Genomic DNA, 14,925 nt, shown 5'->3' with positions numbered 1-14,925 from the left:
AAAAAAAACTGACACAACATAATTGTGAAATCAGTCTGCAACCAAACCCTTCTCCACAATAGGCTGCTTCCTAAAGCACTTTGCCAAGGAATTTAAATTTGTGGTAGCAAATAAAAGTATTCCCCAATATCAAGCAGGCATGAGAGAGAATAAAAAAGACCAAAATGAGGGACACCAGTTTTGCTATGTGTTTTATTAAGACTTGTTTCAATACTGGTTACAATGTTGAGGAGTGTTAAAGTTGTCTTCAGATCCCTATTTGAGTGTTACTGGTCAATGTATGACTATTTCAGGTTACATATAACATTGGAAATACAACCAGGTTAATGAAACAAGAGTGAGATCCCATTCAAATGTCCAGCGACAGGGTCCAACGAAAACCAGGAGAAGCTTACAGTTAAGAAATGCTACAAACTGTGGGGAGGGGGGGAGGTAGGGAGGTAGGAGGGGGGGGAGGAGGTAGGATAAAGCCAGAGCTTTTAGTTTTTATTTAGCTTTGCTGCCTTGGAGGGTCTGCAAGTTCTCTTCAGTACAAACTAAACATACCACAATTAGCAGGTCAGAAAAACTGAGATTGCACTGATTGAGGAAAAATGAACCAGGAATAAGTTGTGTCACTGAATCCTTTACACCTGATATAAACCAACCAGGTCTGACATGCACGTCCAATCTTCTTTACCACAGTAGAGACCATTACCTCCATGTGCTATTTCTTAGCATGCATCGTTTTATTCAAAACGACAATAGAATTCAAAATGCAACAGCTCCACCTACTGGCCCATCTGAGAAGAGTTCGAAGGGAAGGTGCAAATCAAAACTGATTTCAGTTACAATAATAAAACCCAAACTGCATCAGTAAACATCATCAAAAGCTTTACAGGGTATTGTTATTTAAACAACCTGTACATGAATTATTTATTTTTTTAGTAACATGAAATTATTTGTAATTCTTACAATAACTTAAATATTTCCTCTTTAAAAGTGCAAATCCTTTAAAACTTAGAAACTGAACTCCGTGGTTGAGAAAAAGGTATTACAGATCTTTGTTTTAGGCATCTGTCCATGCGCAAAATGTCCTCAAGAATACCCTGGCTCATTTTCAGAGTTTTCCATTGAACTAATCTCACTTGATTTCAAGTTCTCCACCCATACCTTATTTTGCTCTCCAAGTAAAAAAACAAAAACAAACAGAAAAAAAGGAAAAAATGACTTGCTTGCTCAAAGTAAATTATAAATCACCAAAAATATAGGTTTTGAATTAAAAATATAGATCATACATTAGGGTCCCTTACTGGGCAAATTATCTATATGGTCCATCTGAGGACAGCACAATTATTATAGAAACAAAAAAGAACATTAAAAATAACATGAAAATAAATTAATGTAAATGTGGTAATTTATGGGATGTCGGTACAAAAACAAAACAAAGTGTTTAAAATACCAATTCTTGATGATGCCGTAATGTGTGGAGACAGTGAGGCCTTGTATCCACTGGACAAGCAAGGAGAAGAGGCTAAACTGGCTACAGAATGCTTTTCCAAAACACCTCAATCCTGCCCTGGAGAAAGCAATTCTAGTGAGAGAGCAGAGTGTAATCGAGTCACTGTTTTGGTCCATGGCCTTATTTGCAGACAAAGGTAAAAGATGAAGCGGTTTTGAATTTAAAGCCACCACAGACTGAAGCCCCAAACTAATTTCACTGAGGAGTAAGGTTCCAGTTTTTTTTTTCATTTTCCTTTAAAATAAAATAGAGAGAGAAATGTTATTGTGTCTCTCTTCACACACACACGATATATATATATATATATATATATATATATATATATATATATATATATATATATCTATAATTGTATTTCACTGGAAAACCCAGTTGGTGTCAAACTTCTGTTGGTTAACTGTCTGTGAGGAGAGAACCTGGCTGAAAATGAGCCAGAGTTTATTTGTATAAAGGCAACCCTTGTAAACATTTTCTCTAAGGAAACTGTGGCAGTTTACAACTAAAATAGTAGTTTTTGTTAATGCTTTTACAAAAGACAATTACTAGCTAATCTGCAGGCTCCGAGAATGTTTATGAAGTTCCGTAACAGTCACAAGTTATGCAGTACTGGATTACAGGCCCATGGTGGTTCCAAAGGTTTGCTGCTTTTCACTTCCTCCTAAAACTAGGACTTTTGTTCTGCACCTTCTGTTGTCTGGGGGGTACTCTCTGGCTTTAGAATCTGATATGCGATGAGGTATTCTGGATAAGCCTATAGGAGATATACAGAAGAATACAGTTATACTAATAACACAACATACTCTAAATGCACAGCAATAGCTAAATGAACAAATGATTTAAAAAAAAAAAAGTAATTCTGACTTTGCTTACCTGTTCACCTCTGTAGATAACATATTCTGCATATGCTAGCCCATTTACACTTGGTCTTCCAATGACAGAGTGGTGACCAGGTGGTGCATGAGCCATCTTCATTGCACTGAATTGTAGGAAGGATTTTCCCAATGTTACTCTACAGAACACCATTTGTCTGAAACACAGTAATTGTCACCATCAAAAGAAACAAACAAACTTACATGAACAAGTAAAACCATTATATGAGTTACCCCCTACGTGAATGACTGATAAATGTCCACGCACGGTTTGATCCAATTCAGGCAAACTGTTTGCAAAATATAGCCATCATTAGTGTAACCAGTCACACAGGAAATACACAAGTAGTAACCAGTAGTTGCCAGTTAGTTACCTTTAAGTAGGTGCAATGATTCTCAGTGGTTCTTATTGTCCTGTACCTCCTCCCTCCCCCCAATATGTCTGTGTTAAAGCGCTTTATGCACCATGTTTTGGATGAAACTGAGTAGAGCCCCAATATAACAGGCTGTGTATCTACATTGTTTTATTGCAAATTCTTTTTAATGCCATATTGATTCTGCTCAATACAGAGCTAGCTCGCTACGAATAGTATTGAAGTGGCATGAAGCACAGTTCAGGAAAATCCTTCTGTAGTTTTAAACCCATATACAGCATGTATAGACAAATTGTAACTAAACGGAGCTGTTCCATCAATTCAGATATAGAAGATGTTAACTAGGCTCTGGGTTATTAGAAAACAGCAAGTGACATGGAACCCAGTAAGAAAAGACAGCTTGACTTGAAGAGAAGGATAAAGTCTCACCTGTGGCAGATGTAACAGGACCTGTCCTTGTGTGTGGGGCACCCAGTCCCACCCCCGATCCCATACACATACTGATTGCTTTTTGAGGAATTCTCAGCAAAATATATTCCTGCACCAAACATCCCCCCAATGTAGGCATGCCTTTCATCAAATCCTTTGTGAATGATTGCATTTATAAATGGAGAACCTAGGAAAAAATTAAATAAAAACACAACATGATTAATCTCTTGTTTATATTCTGTTGTAAGTTACTGTACATTTATTTTTCATTAAATTCTGTTAGGGCGACACATCCATTTGTTTTGTGGAAACTTTTGCTTTTTAGTAACAAACCTACATTGGACTTGAGTGTAGGGATTTCAGACTGAACAAACACACTAACAAAATGGGTGTACTTCATTCTGGATCCGTATACCTGTAAGCAAGACTTTTTCAAATAGGGAGCAAGGAAACTGTGTCCCAGCAGCTAATTGTGGGCGCTACAATACTGCCCCTTGGGAGCCCTCTTTTAAATACTGTACACCCTTTGAACGAAGATCGGTTCATCTCTCTCTGGTATACAATCAGTAGTTGAAATGAGTTTCAGGTCCTTTTGATAACTTAATTAACCTGTCAAATGAGCTCACAATCCACAGAAAATTAGTGGCTGTTTGAGAATAATCTAATGCTTGAAATTTGCATTGCAATTTCTCTTGTAATTAAAATCCATTTTTACTCAAATAGTTCTCTGCTCACTTTAGATCCATCTCAAATGAATTATGTGCAAGGGCATTAATTCTATTTAAACTGTCAAACACGCACACACACCTGAACTTTTAGATCAGCAATATGCATGTTTCCATCTTTCACCTTTTCAAAACAGTACTCCCCTTTTCAATACTACAGTTCTACCTATTTTTCTGTTCTGCCATAAAAGGACAATGCAAATGCTACTAGAATTCCTTATGGGGCAAATAGGAGCTATGACCACACTGTCATTACCAGTTCTTCAGGATGCCTTGCAAATGAGGGAGAACTTTATTAACAGAAATCAACACTTTCTTTCATGTTAACAGCAATTTCTAACCAGTTTTGTAGTTAGCTGTTCTAGAACTAAACCTCCTATTTTAGTTATTATGCTTCATATTTAAATTATCAATTACTGACAAGTTTCCACATCCAAATCCATTTTAAAAGCCAGCAGAGGGACTTTTCAACCTATAATTTGAATTTAAAATGGTACAGCACTTTGATATAAATACAGATCTAATTGAACACAGTGACTTCAGCAAAGGAAATTAAAATATGTTAAATGAGTATGTCCTCCGCTGACAAATGAAAGATATCTCTGCACTGTTAAACAATCATTTATATTTACTGCCACACTTCCTTCCATTGAGAAAAGCTTCTGGCTCACTACACTATCTAATTACACAGTATTTTAGAAATGTCCAGCTAAATCCTACTCTGAACCTAATGAGACACTCCAGGTTACTGCCTCCTCATTACCATTCCTATTGCAGGTTATCAAGCAGTTGTTTCACTCCAGAGATGAAGTCCAACTGTTACCTACAGAAATTGATAAAGCTATGCAAGTTCTGTAGAAATGGATAAGATGCAGACTGTGGGCTTGGAGCTCATCTAAAAACACAATACTTGAGCCAGTGTGAAGTGCATATGCAGTGCACAAAGCCATATCAACTTCATTGAACAGAAGCAATGCATACTTTGAATGCATGAACAGCAGATGGCTGGAGTCCAACATATATAAAAAGTTGACTACTTTACTGAAATTGGTGTTTAGTATTGGGGATTCTGGCTGATGAATTTCATGTGACTAACTGTCTGAAATGTAATTGAAAAGTAATGCTGAGGTGCTTCTCAGCCAGGAACCTTTTCTTACCATGGAAGAGCATGCGCTCATTATGGTGATTGTGATTCTCATCTGCTATTTCCTTCTGCCGGTGTGAATACCTCTCCCTTAATTTCTTGTTCACCACCTTCTGAATCTGAAAAAAAGGTATTGAAGAATAATTAAAATCATGCACAGTGCATATATATACACACACACAGTGCTCACCCGTTATAACACGCCTTGTCAAAGTGCGGAATCGGTTATAACACGGTAGGGTCGTGGCTCCCATTTGCTCCATAATGCCATTCAGTAGCCTTTCTATACTCAAATATATGGCAGAACACAAATAGCACGGTCTTGTAACTATGGCTCCCCACTATTGCGTTACAAAGGGTGAGCACTGTATGTGTGTGTGTGTGTGTGTGTGTGTGTGTGTGTGTGTATACACACACACACACACACTAAAAACTTCAAATAATCACCGGGCTGTTGGGAAATAAGGTAAATAGACAAAGAGTCTCTTAAGCGCCGGGTTATGAATAACAATATAATGCTCATCATACTGAATGTTCCAATCAATGCACACACATGGTTGTACAGCAAGCTTACCAATATTTTTTTCAACAGCAATGAAGAGACCCTGAGGCTCAGGATGAATGATAGGAAAAATGAATTTAATTTATTTTAAAAGGTACACGTACCAGGTTTTTCTTTTAAAATTTTTTTGACGTTATTCATTTTAAAACCAGTTGTGAAGCATTTTTGAGCGTTATGAAAGTAAGTAAAATACAAACTTGTTTTCTGATATTAACAGGATTGCCATTTAGTATATTTGTACGTATTTTATTTATTTTTGTTGCTTTTTTTGTATTAACAGTATTTCATGCATTTGAGTCTTGCAATGAACATTCGTATCTTGCTCCTTTTCCAGCGGTCTTATTTATCAATGTACACGTTATAAAAACAAATTAGTCACTTTTGCTTAGATCTTGTGATAAAACAGGTACTTGTATTGATTTTATTGTTAATCTTTAAACAGTTTGAAGCAGTTGTTAGTGTGTTGTGGGCCAACAGTATAAACTTATTTTCATATTAACATGGTGTTTCATGTGGTTGTTTTGCAATGAAGAGTCGTTGCTGGTTAATTTTTCATCGATTGTTCATGCTTACCAATGTACATGTTTTGAGGGTGAACAATAAATATAATGTGTTAATAAAGCATGATACTTATTGCTTTTATTAATTTTAAAACCATGTTTGTTTCATAATACAAACTTATTACCCACTAACACAACATTTAATGATGTTGCTGGAATGTTATAATTTACTTATGTCATTTCTATAAGGTTGTGTGCAGGCAGATTCTTCATGATTGCATCTGATGTATTAGCAGGTGTTAGTGATCTTACATAATAAAACGCCGAGTCTGAAATAGTCGCAGAGGCTACTGGCAAATATTGTAAATAAACGGCTAAAGTTTTATGGTATATATTCAATAAAAAAAAAAAAAAAAAAAAACCACAAAAAAAACCACAAAAAAAAACTTTTAACCCTTAAGGACCAGGATTGTGTTAACAAGATCATACCGAAGTGGGCTTCTAGGATCACGATCGTGTAAACACGATAAAAAAAAACAGCACTTTGTTTTGACGACTTACAGCTGGATCACTGTACTTTGCAGCACAGGCTTGAAACACACACCAAATGGATAGGGGAGGGACTGAAGTTCACCTCCTGATAGTAAACAGTGGAGCAGGCAGGAAGAGACAAAAGCAGAAACAAAACATCACAGGAACGTGTAAAAAAAAAAAAAAAAAAAAAAAAAAAAAAAAAAAAGGTGGGGGGAAACACTGTAAACCTGATGTATTTGACAATTATGTTAGAACATTGATATTTATAAATATCAAGAAACAAGTGGATACAAATAGATACAATTTCATGAACTAAATGTATCAGGTATTTTTTTTTTCCTTATTACTGATAATAATGAAATAAGTAACTTATTTAAAAAAAAAAAAAAAAAAAAAAAAAAAAAGCGAAAGTTTATATAGTTTCTGAAGTACTTTAAAATGTTCCCAAGAGTGTTCTGAAAAAAACAGATTTTGTGAATTTTTATAGAAAGAGCCAAAAAACTGCAGCCAAAAAACACCTGGTCCTGGGGTAGCATCCCACTGAAAAATGCTTGGTCCTGAAAGTGTTAATAGTAAAGGTGTGGGAGTAAATCAACTTTAATCTAATTTGAACATTGCTCCTGTGAAATGCTGAAGTTGAAGTCATTTTTAAATGGGATCTGGATGAGTTGCATAAGAAACCATAAGCATTTATGCTATCAGAAGCTCTTCATTTAAAGATTGTTATGGTCAATTAGCATTAAAATATGCAGTGGAAAAATTAGGAAAATACACAACGCTGTAGAAAACCTGCCATCAGTAGGGCTTGCTCACCTTTAGGATGTTATACTTGCTGAAGACACCGCCTGCATTGCCACCATCCCGGTGTTCTCGGATAGTGCTCTGCATCTGAAACAAAGACAATACAGATCACCAGGCTATGAAAAGTAATACATTTTATTTTCTTTCTGTAAGTCTCAGAATAGACAGCATGGGCTGTATTCTGATCACAGTGCAAACGGCGCTTACCCCCGATTCTGTGGCTCAAAAATGGGGGAGACGTAAAACATCCGCTGTGCTGAAATGGTATTCTGAAGACATGTCCTGCGCCGTTATATAGCACCTGCCCCATCGCCACATGTCGGCATAAATTGTAGGGTGTGGTATCATTAACATATTCGCCGAAGCGATTCTGATGAGAGCACAATGGGGTCCCAAATAGACAATTGAGCACTGCGTTAAGACCCGCTGAAACCAGGTTTATTTTGTGGCGCAATCAGAAACTTTAATAACTGAATGCACTATAAAAAAACAAAGTAGTCCTAAGTAACAACTGCATGTGTTTGGACTGAAAAGTAAAAGAAAAGAAAAAAGAACCTAAGACAAACGACAAAACGTAAAAAACTAACAATATCATTTGTAAATTAATAATAAAAAAAAAATCCTATTTTGCAGATGAGTTTTCACGAGGACTGTAGCAATTTATTTTCATGGCAATTATTACAAGTGAAAATATTTACATACAGTATATGGAGCGCAGCATAACAGGAGCGCCACTTCTGTATCTGTATGTCTGTCCTTTCTTTCCCTGGTTGTTGCTAGTGCTGTGTGTGCTGTATTATGTGCAACTTTAAATTAGTTAATTGCTGTGCAAACTTAACCCAATGAATGTGCTTTGTTTCGTGATTCAAAAGTCACTACTATTAGCAGGCCTGAAGTTATCGGTTTCGCTGCCTGATATTGTATGAGCCTAACTAGTTTGAAACATAAAGAATTAGAAAATATTTTTCTTTAACCTTATTTGTCATTACGAGGGCTTAAATCTCTGATGAAGGACTTTGAATGTTATTTTTAAAACTACATTTAATCATTATTCCAAATCAATCTGCCCGAAAAATACGTAAATACAGCATTCACGTATTCTACCTTTTGTCTGCTCGTTGAAAAAAAGTCTCTGTTCTTGTAGTGCTGCACACGCCCTCTGAATGTTGTCTGTCAATGTAAAATACTCTGCTTCCTCGCTGTCCTATCTACTTATTTAAATTTAGAATAGCAAATAGATAATAAAATAAATTGAGAAAGTGTTTGCTGTCGGAGGCAATACAGTAACCGCAATACTACAGCAACTAGTCTCCGTTTTGAATGACGAGTTGAAATCAAACAAATACACACAGTCTGATTAGTTTCAGCAACTTTATTTAAGCATATCAGAGTAACAGCACAGGCACGTCACATCTCACCTAAAGCCAGGTGAAGGAGGCTTTGACTTTATGAACACACACTGTGAACAAGTGACTGAACAAACAGCATGATCAGGATTAACACATACTGAAGATAACTAGATTATTTTTAATTACAAAAACTAATAAATGTTAGGACCTAACAGTATCTTAAATACTGAAACATACACAAATGCACGAACATGCACTCAAATGCAAATAAAAATAAATATTAAGTTAGCTGTACTTTTATTCTTTACATGATCTATTCACAAACGGGGTGGGAGATGACGACAGTTAAACTCCGGGAAATATTTCATAAGAATTAAAGCCCTGGTTATATTGAAACTGTAGTACATTACAAGCTCAGAGGGAACGTGGTGCGGCACTTCATGAATCTGCTATTTCTACTGGTAGACAGATCAGGGAGGGTGGCAAGTACTTTACGTGTAGTAATGTCAGTGCCATGAAATAATGAAACTTGTATAATTATTATAAATAATAAATGACTGCCCTACTTGCCTCTACCTCTTCTACTAATATAGCAATCTCCTGTGTTGTGAAGCATGGTTTACGTATTCTCTTGGCGAGTGACCTATTACTTGCCATTCTGAATTGTGCTGTTTTTTCTTGCTCTCTGATACTGACGCTTGACATGATCACCACTTCCACATTCAAAACGGAGCCTTGAGATGATGCAAGCGCATTCTGTCTCAAAGGGATTGTTGCCTGGACCTGATTGGATAGAAGATTCTCCAGCCTACTCAGCATTGATTGGCTGGCTGCTGTCACTACGCCAGTAAACACGCTTACGCTGGGCTTTTATTTTGATCAGAATCACACTTTTGGAGAAGCCACGCCCTACGGGGCAGACGTGTTTGACTTTAACCACTGCGTCTGTATATTAAGGCAAAACTGAAAAATAAACAAAAATAAAAACCCTTTGCTTCCCTACAGACACAATCGTGTAAACAATCTTTCATTACACAAAGTAATTTCAAAAACTGACAGCCACTGAATAAAAAGAAATAATAATGCTTTAGGATACACTAATTCAAAGCACTGTGACCAATATGAAGGCAATATTGTTCTCCATTCAGTTCCTGCTCATTGTTTTGATGCTGGGATAATGCATCTCACAAATCACTGAAGGATAGTTACGGAGATAAGGTAAAGGGATTAGGTAGAGTACCTCTTCTTCCACAGACTGAAACTCTTTGTCATCAGGTGCCAGGTCAACAAGAACGGTTCCTTGGCCAGCGCAGTGGAAAGTCAGATACGGGTTTGTACCTGGGGTATTAGAAAACCAAAAACAGGCATTATTATAAAAAAGTGACCTACATGACAATTTTCAGAAAGATTATGCAACCCGGTGAAACTGATTAAAAACTTCGTCAAAATCTCAACCATCTGGTCCAAAAGCATCTCATTAAAATTAACTGCCAAAACAATAGACATTTAGACACACATCTCTAGATCTAAAAAGATAAGACCTGTTTGAAATATTAATACAACTAGAAATGTGAGTTTGTGAACAAAAACAACGCATCCCTGGTAACATCATACCAGATCAAATGGTTTGAAAAGATGTAGTAAAATGGACATGTGAAAAAGATTTATATGTCAAAGCACGTGGTCCCCATCATTGAACCAGTGGTTAAAACAATTTGTCATTTAAAGGCTACACTTTTACTTGGCAACACCAGTAGTGGAACTTAAATAAGAAAAATCAAAGACTACAAGCTATGTACAAAACATTAAGACAATAACTTAAAGCATACTGTCTCTTTACAGCAGTAACTTAAGTCACCTTACCTTAATATAGCAGCCATATTAGGACCATGTCAATGCCACCAACACATCCATCATGCAGGGATTATATAATTATTGTTATTATTATTTTTTTTTTTTAAATAATCCTACATGCAGCTTCACCACGTCATTGTTTGTGATGCATGAGACTTGACCAAGTGTATCAAAGTACTGGTAAAAACTGCAACATTGGAGAGACAACCTTTAGCCCTCTTGCCCACCTCCACACTGGCTTACCTTGCTGTCCTCCTAGAAGACGCTCTATTCCTTTAATTAGTTTGTGGCGATGCCCATAGGCGTTAATGCCAATTTCCTTCAGCTCCTCATGGCCCATGTCTGCCAACACATCCAATGTAATCTGAAACATTTATAAAAAATGAATAAACTCAAAATGTGGGAACATAGTATAAAGGGATTATATTTTTTTCAAATTTCAAACATGTACCTACCAGTCAATTTCAAGTTATTATTAACCCACACAGATATTACATATGACTATATGTTTATGAAATAAACACAAATTGTAGCGTTGACAGCATGGAACATGAATGCTTGAGGTATACCAACAGGCTTGTATAAAAAATTATGCATCTTAAAAGTTAATTCAGATCAATTGTGGTAAGGAAAAAAAAGGAATAAAGATTAAATGTGAGGGCTGCAGTGTGTGTGTATATATATATATATATATATATATATATATATATATATATATATATATATATATATATATATATATATATATATATACACATACACACACACACACAAATTCAGCATACTGTGTTTGCTATATTTTAATCGTGGAACAATAAAAATAGTATCACTGACTTGACAAAAAGCAAACAGAAGGTGCCAAACCCTTTTACTTAGCAACTAGTCTCCATTTTGAATGACAAGTTGAAGTCAACTTACTTTCTGCCTGCAAGCCCCTCAAAGCGAGGACATTTTTTATAAAACTGTTATTTAATGAAGTGTGCTTTTGTGGTAATGAAGAAATACCACAGGAGATTTAAAATGCATAATTTACACTCAAGCATAGCCACTGTCGATGAAAAAGAACTACATAATTGTGAAGCAATCAAATACCAGAACAATGCATCAAGGAACACAGCCAACAAATTGAATGCCAATGTCCAATAACAATATTTCCCAAGATGAATTACTAAAATAAGACAGCCTTATGCCTTGCTGTGGCAGAGCACAGCTCTGCTCTTTAGAAATTGGCAGGGATGGGGTTAAATTCCCCTACCTGCCTTGGTTCATTGTGTTCAGGTGGCTGGGGTTGATTAGATTATTAGTTTAATTAACGATCATCAGCACCCAGCCACCTGACATAAAAGGAGGCCTCTGCTTTTCATTTAGGGGGAGGGAGCTGAGGAAGCAGGTTGGTGTTTGTGATTTTTGAATGTTTTGAATCCAGTGAAGGCATTGCCCAGCCTGGAAACCTTTATTTTTGTGAGAGTATTTTTGCTTTATTTTGTGTTTAAATTGCTTTGTTTTGGCCCTTGTGGCCTTTCATTTTTGTGCTTATAATAAAATAGTTATTTTTTTGAACTCCACACTGTCTCTGGGCCTCTATCCACTCACCAGCCTGCCACACTTGCATGAAATGGAGTGAAATTGACAGTGCCAGGCAGGCTGCAGATTTGTTTTTTTCATACAGCTCATGTCACAGGCCTTAACGCTTGACCTTGTTTTATTTATTTACACTTTTTTATTGGCTTTTCCTACATACAAACCTGTGACTTCAAAATGATTACAGCCATTTATAGCCATGGCAAGCAATCTACATACATTCTTAGCGCCACCAAAGCTATAGCAGGGCAGGATGACAAATGGTAACTGGTAAAAGAAAGGTAAGAAACTGGTTTAACGGAGAAAGCATTGATCTTATAAGTGTTAATCTGTAATCATTTAAATTCACAGTAAAAAAAAAAAAAAAAAAAAAAGAGACAAAATAAAATTAATAGAATTAGATCATCACCACTATTCCTCCAAGTCTATATTGACCATGCTCAACACCTGGTGCCAACATAAACACTACAGGCAATGCTTTGGGCAGGAAATTATTCAAGGGTTCATTGGAGTATTTATTTATTGACAAATATATTTAAATTATATCAACAAAAAACTAAAAAAAATAATGAGGATTGTTCATAATTGCAAACATTCTTGGGTGAGCACCTGCGATAGTTTTCCTACAACACCTTTAAGTAAACTAAAAACAGCCATCTTCTAGGATGACTGAAGTGCAAATGCAAAGGGAGGTTTTTTTTTTTCTCCTTCTCACCTGTTCTCTCTCGAAAATATCACGAAGGTGCTCCAGGCCCAGGCTTTTCAGGAACTGACTTATATTCATATCAAGTACTGCCACTAAAAGAATAAACACACAAGCACTTTACCATAAAAAAAATGTAATCGTAATACTAAAACAATGAATTAATTAATCTACCCTGCTTGTTTTATACAAATTGAGATGACAATTCAATATCTGCTGGCTGTCTGCCTAATTAGTGTGGCTTGCATGGAGAAATGTAGAATACCTACTTAGGAAACAGCCTTGTGTTAGCATTGGTTCAGATTGACCCAGTGATGTGATCCTATTATTCATTTCCAGGTAATTGTATTTTTAAACTCCCTGCAGCGAACATTTCTGTTTGGAAACAATGGTCATGCATAATCCAAGTACCAGTAATGGGACTCAGTGTGCTGTTGTTTTTTGTATGTGGACATGTTTATATCAAATATTGTCTGCCTATTCAAATACAAATATAATAAAATTACTTACTGTTACATTTCTAAAAATTTAGCATAAAATATCTGTAGTCATACAGTATATACACACGAGTTGTCCTAGGGCTAGTATCCATTACTGTACTTTCCTATACTATAAACATCAAAATAATGTGCATGCCTAAGGATTGTTTTTTTATGTCATACTTGCTAGTTCTGCCAGCACTGATGTTAACCATATACTGTAGAGTAGTCTCAGTAACAGCCAGCACACTGCCTGGGGTGATAACAGTAGATTTATATTGTACAATAATTTTTAAAATAGCATTTCAAATCCTATTCCAGTCCTCCTGAAAAATATAACTTAAGCCCTTAAATATGGAGGATGTCAAGCATAATTAATGAAAGTAATTTGACTTGCTTTCTCCTTCTTTCCTCTCTGTACCAGTCGCCCCATCAGCGGCACTTGAGGCCCCGCTGCCTGCCAGCTCAGCCAGAGGTCCCGTCAGGTTGTCGATGCTGCTGGCAGCCGAAAGGCAGGATGGTGTTGAGGCAGGCGAAATGACAGAGGCACTGACCACGGTTGCTTGGGGTTTGAAACAGGTTGGGAGGGCTTCAGGTGGCATCGCGTCTATCAGCAGAGCTCTGATATCATCCGCCTGTAATAAAGCAATTTAAATAAAATTAAAACACAATTCAAATTTAAATTGTATCAAGTCTACAGAAAGGACCTTCATATGAAATTTCACTTATGGTAGCTGGAAAATGGCATGCTCTAAAAAGTGTTTTTCTAATGGGACTCCAGTGAAAAAAGGGGTATTTTTTTCATAGCAGCAATAGTGTATTTTGATTAAGTCTTGCACTAGAACAATTTAAATGCTTTTTGAAAGACAAAGAACATTCAGGACTTAATCTGGGCTACCCTGAGAAAAGACATGAAACCTAGATGCTCACTGTTGCCAGGTCCAGAGGCGTTTGTCCTTCCTGGTTCTTCATGGTGGGGTCTGCCCCGTGGGCTAAGAGCAGGGCACAGAGCTGGGTTCGACCTTTCTGTGCTGCCTCATGGAGCGGGGTGAAGGCCCATTTGTCAGTAGCGTTTACGCAGGTGTTGTATTTTATTAAAAGGGCAGCAATATCCACATGCTGCAACAAATACAGGATAGGATTACTGTCTTTCAAAACAAAAGCTATCGAAAAAGAAAAGCCACGGTACACGAAACTCAGCCAACAGTGACTAGAATAAGAAAATGGCATATTTTGTTATTTCTCACAACAGTGGGTTAATGGGAGCTCAAATTAAGAAATCTTATGTTGTCTATAGACAGACAGAGAGAGAAGTTTGTTGGATCAATGGACTAGTCTTCAGTGGGGGAAAAAAAACTGCAGCATAGCCAGTTCATGTCTGACTGACTTGCAATAAAAATGTCTACCAACATGAAATTTGCAAGATGCCTTAGGGTACTAACTGAAAACACTTGATAAAGTGTTATTACAAAGATAAGCAGATGCATAGGATAGCTGATGCCAGACAATTAACCTACAAC

General features: G+C 36.5%; 1 protein-coding gene across 4 annotated transcripts in view; it reads right to left on the bottom strand.

Moving 5' to 3' along the window:
* Positions 1-1,796: 1,796 nt before the first annotated feature.
* LOC121304164 (poly [ADP-ribose] polymerase tankyrase-1) overlaps positions 1,797-14,925 on the bottom strand; it is a 111,350-nt gene continuing 98,221 nt past the window's right edge. For all 4 annotated transcript variants that reach the window (XM_041235136.1, XM_041235151.1, XM_041235143.1 and 1 more), the window contains 10 exons: positions 14,336-14,524; positions 13,803-14,040; positions 12,939-13,021; positions 10,886-11,006; positions 10,029-10,126; positions 7,452-7,526; positions 5,056-5,161; positions 3,174-3,360; positions 2,372-2,528; positions 1,797-2,252 (listed from right to left, as the gene is read on the bottom strand). In XM_041235136.1, coding sequence (XP_041091070.1) covers positions 2,166-2,252; positions 2,372-2,528; positions 3,174-3,360; positions 5,056-5,161; positions 7,452-7,526; positions 10,029-10,126; positions 10,886-11,006; positions 12,939-13,021; positions 13,803-14,040; positions 14,336-14,524 — 1,341 coding nt within the window. In that variant the 3' untranslated portion in view covers positions 1,797-2,165. The remainder of the gene's footprint in view (positions 2,253-2,371; positions 2,529-3,173; positions 3,361-5,055; positions 5,162-7,451; positions 7,527-10,028; positions 10,127-10,885; positions 11,007-12,938; positions 13,022-13,802; positions 14,041-14,335; positions 14,525-14,925) is intronic.

Source organism: Polyodon spathula, chromosome 2, assembly GCF_017654505.1.
Source record: "Polyodon spathula isolate WHYD16114869_AA chromosome 2, ASM1765450v1, whole genome shotgun sequence".
NCBI lineage: Eukaryota > Metazoa > Chordata > Actinopteri > Acipenseriformes > Polyodontidae > Polyodon > Polyodon spathula.
Note: the sequence above shows the minus strand (reverse complement) of the source record. Positions and strands in the feature narration are given on the sequence as shown.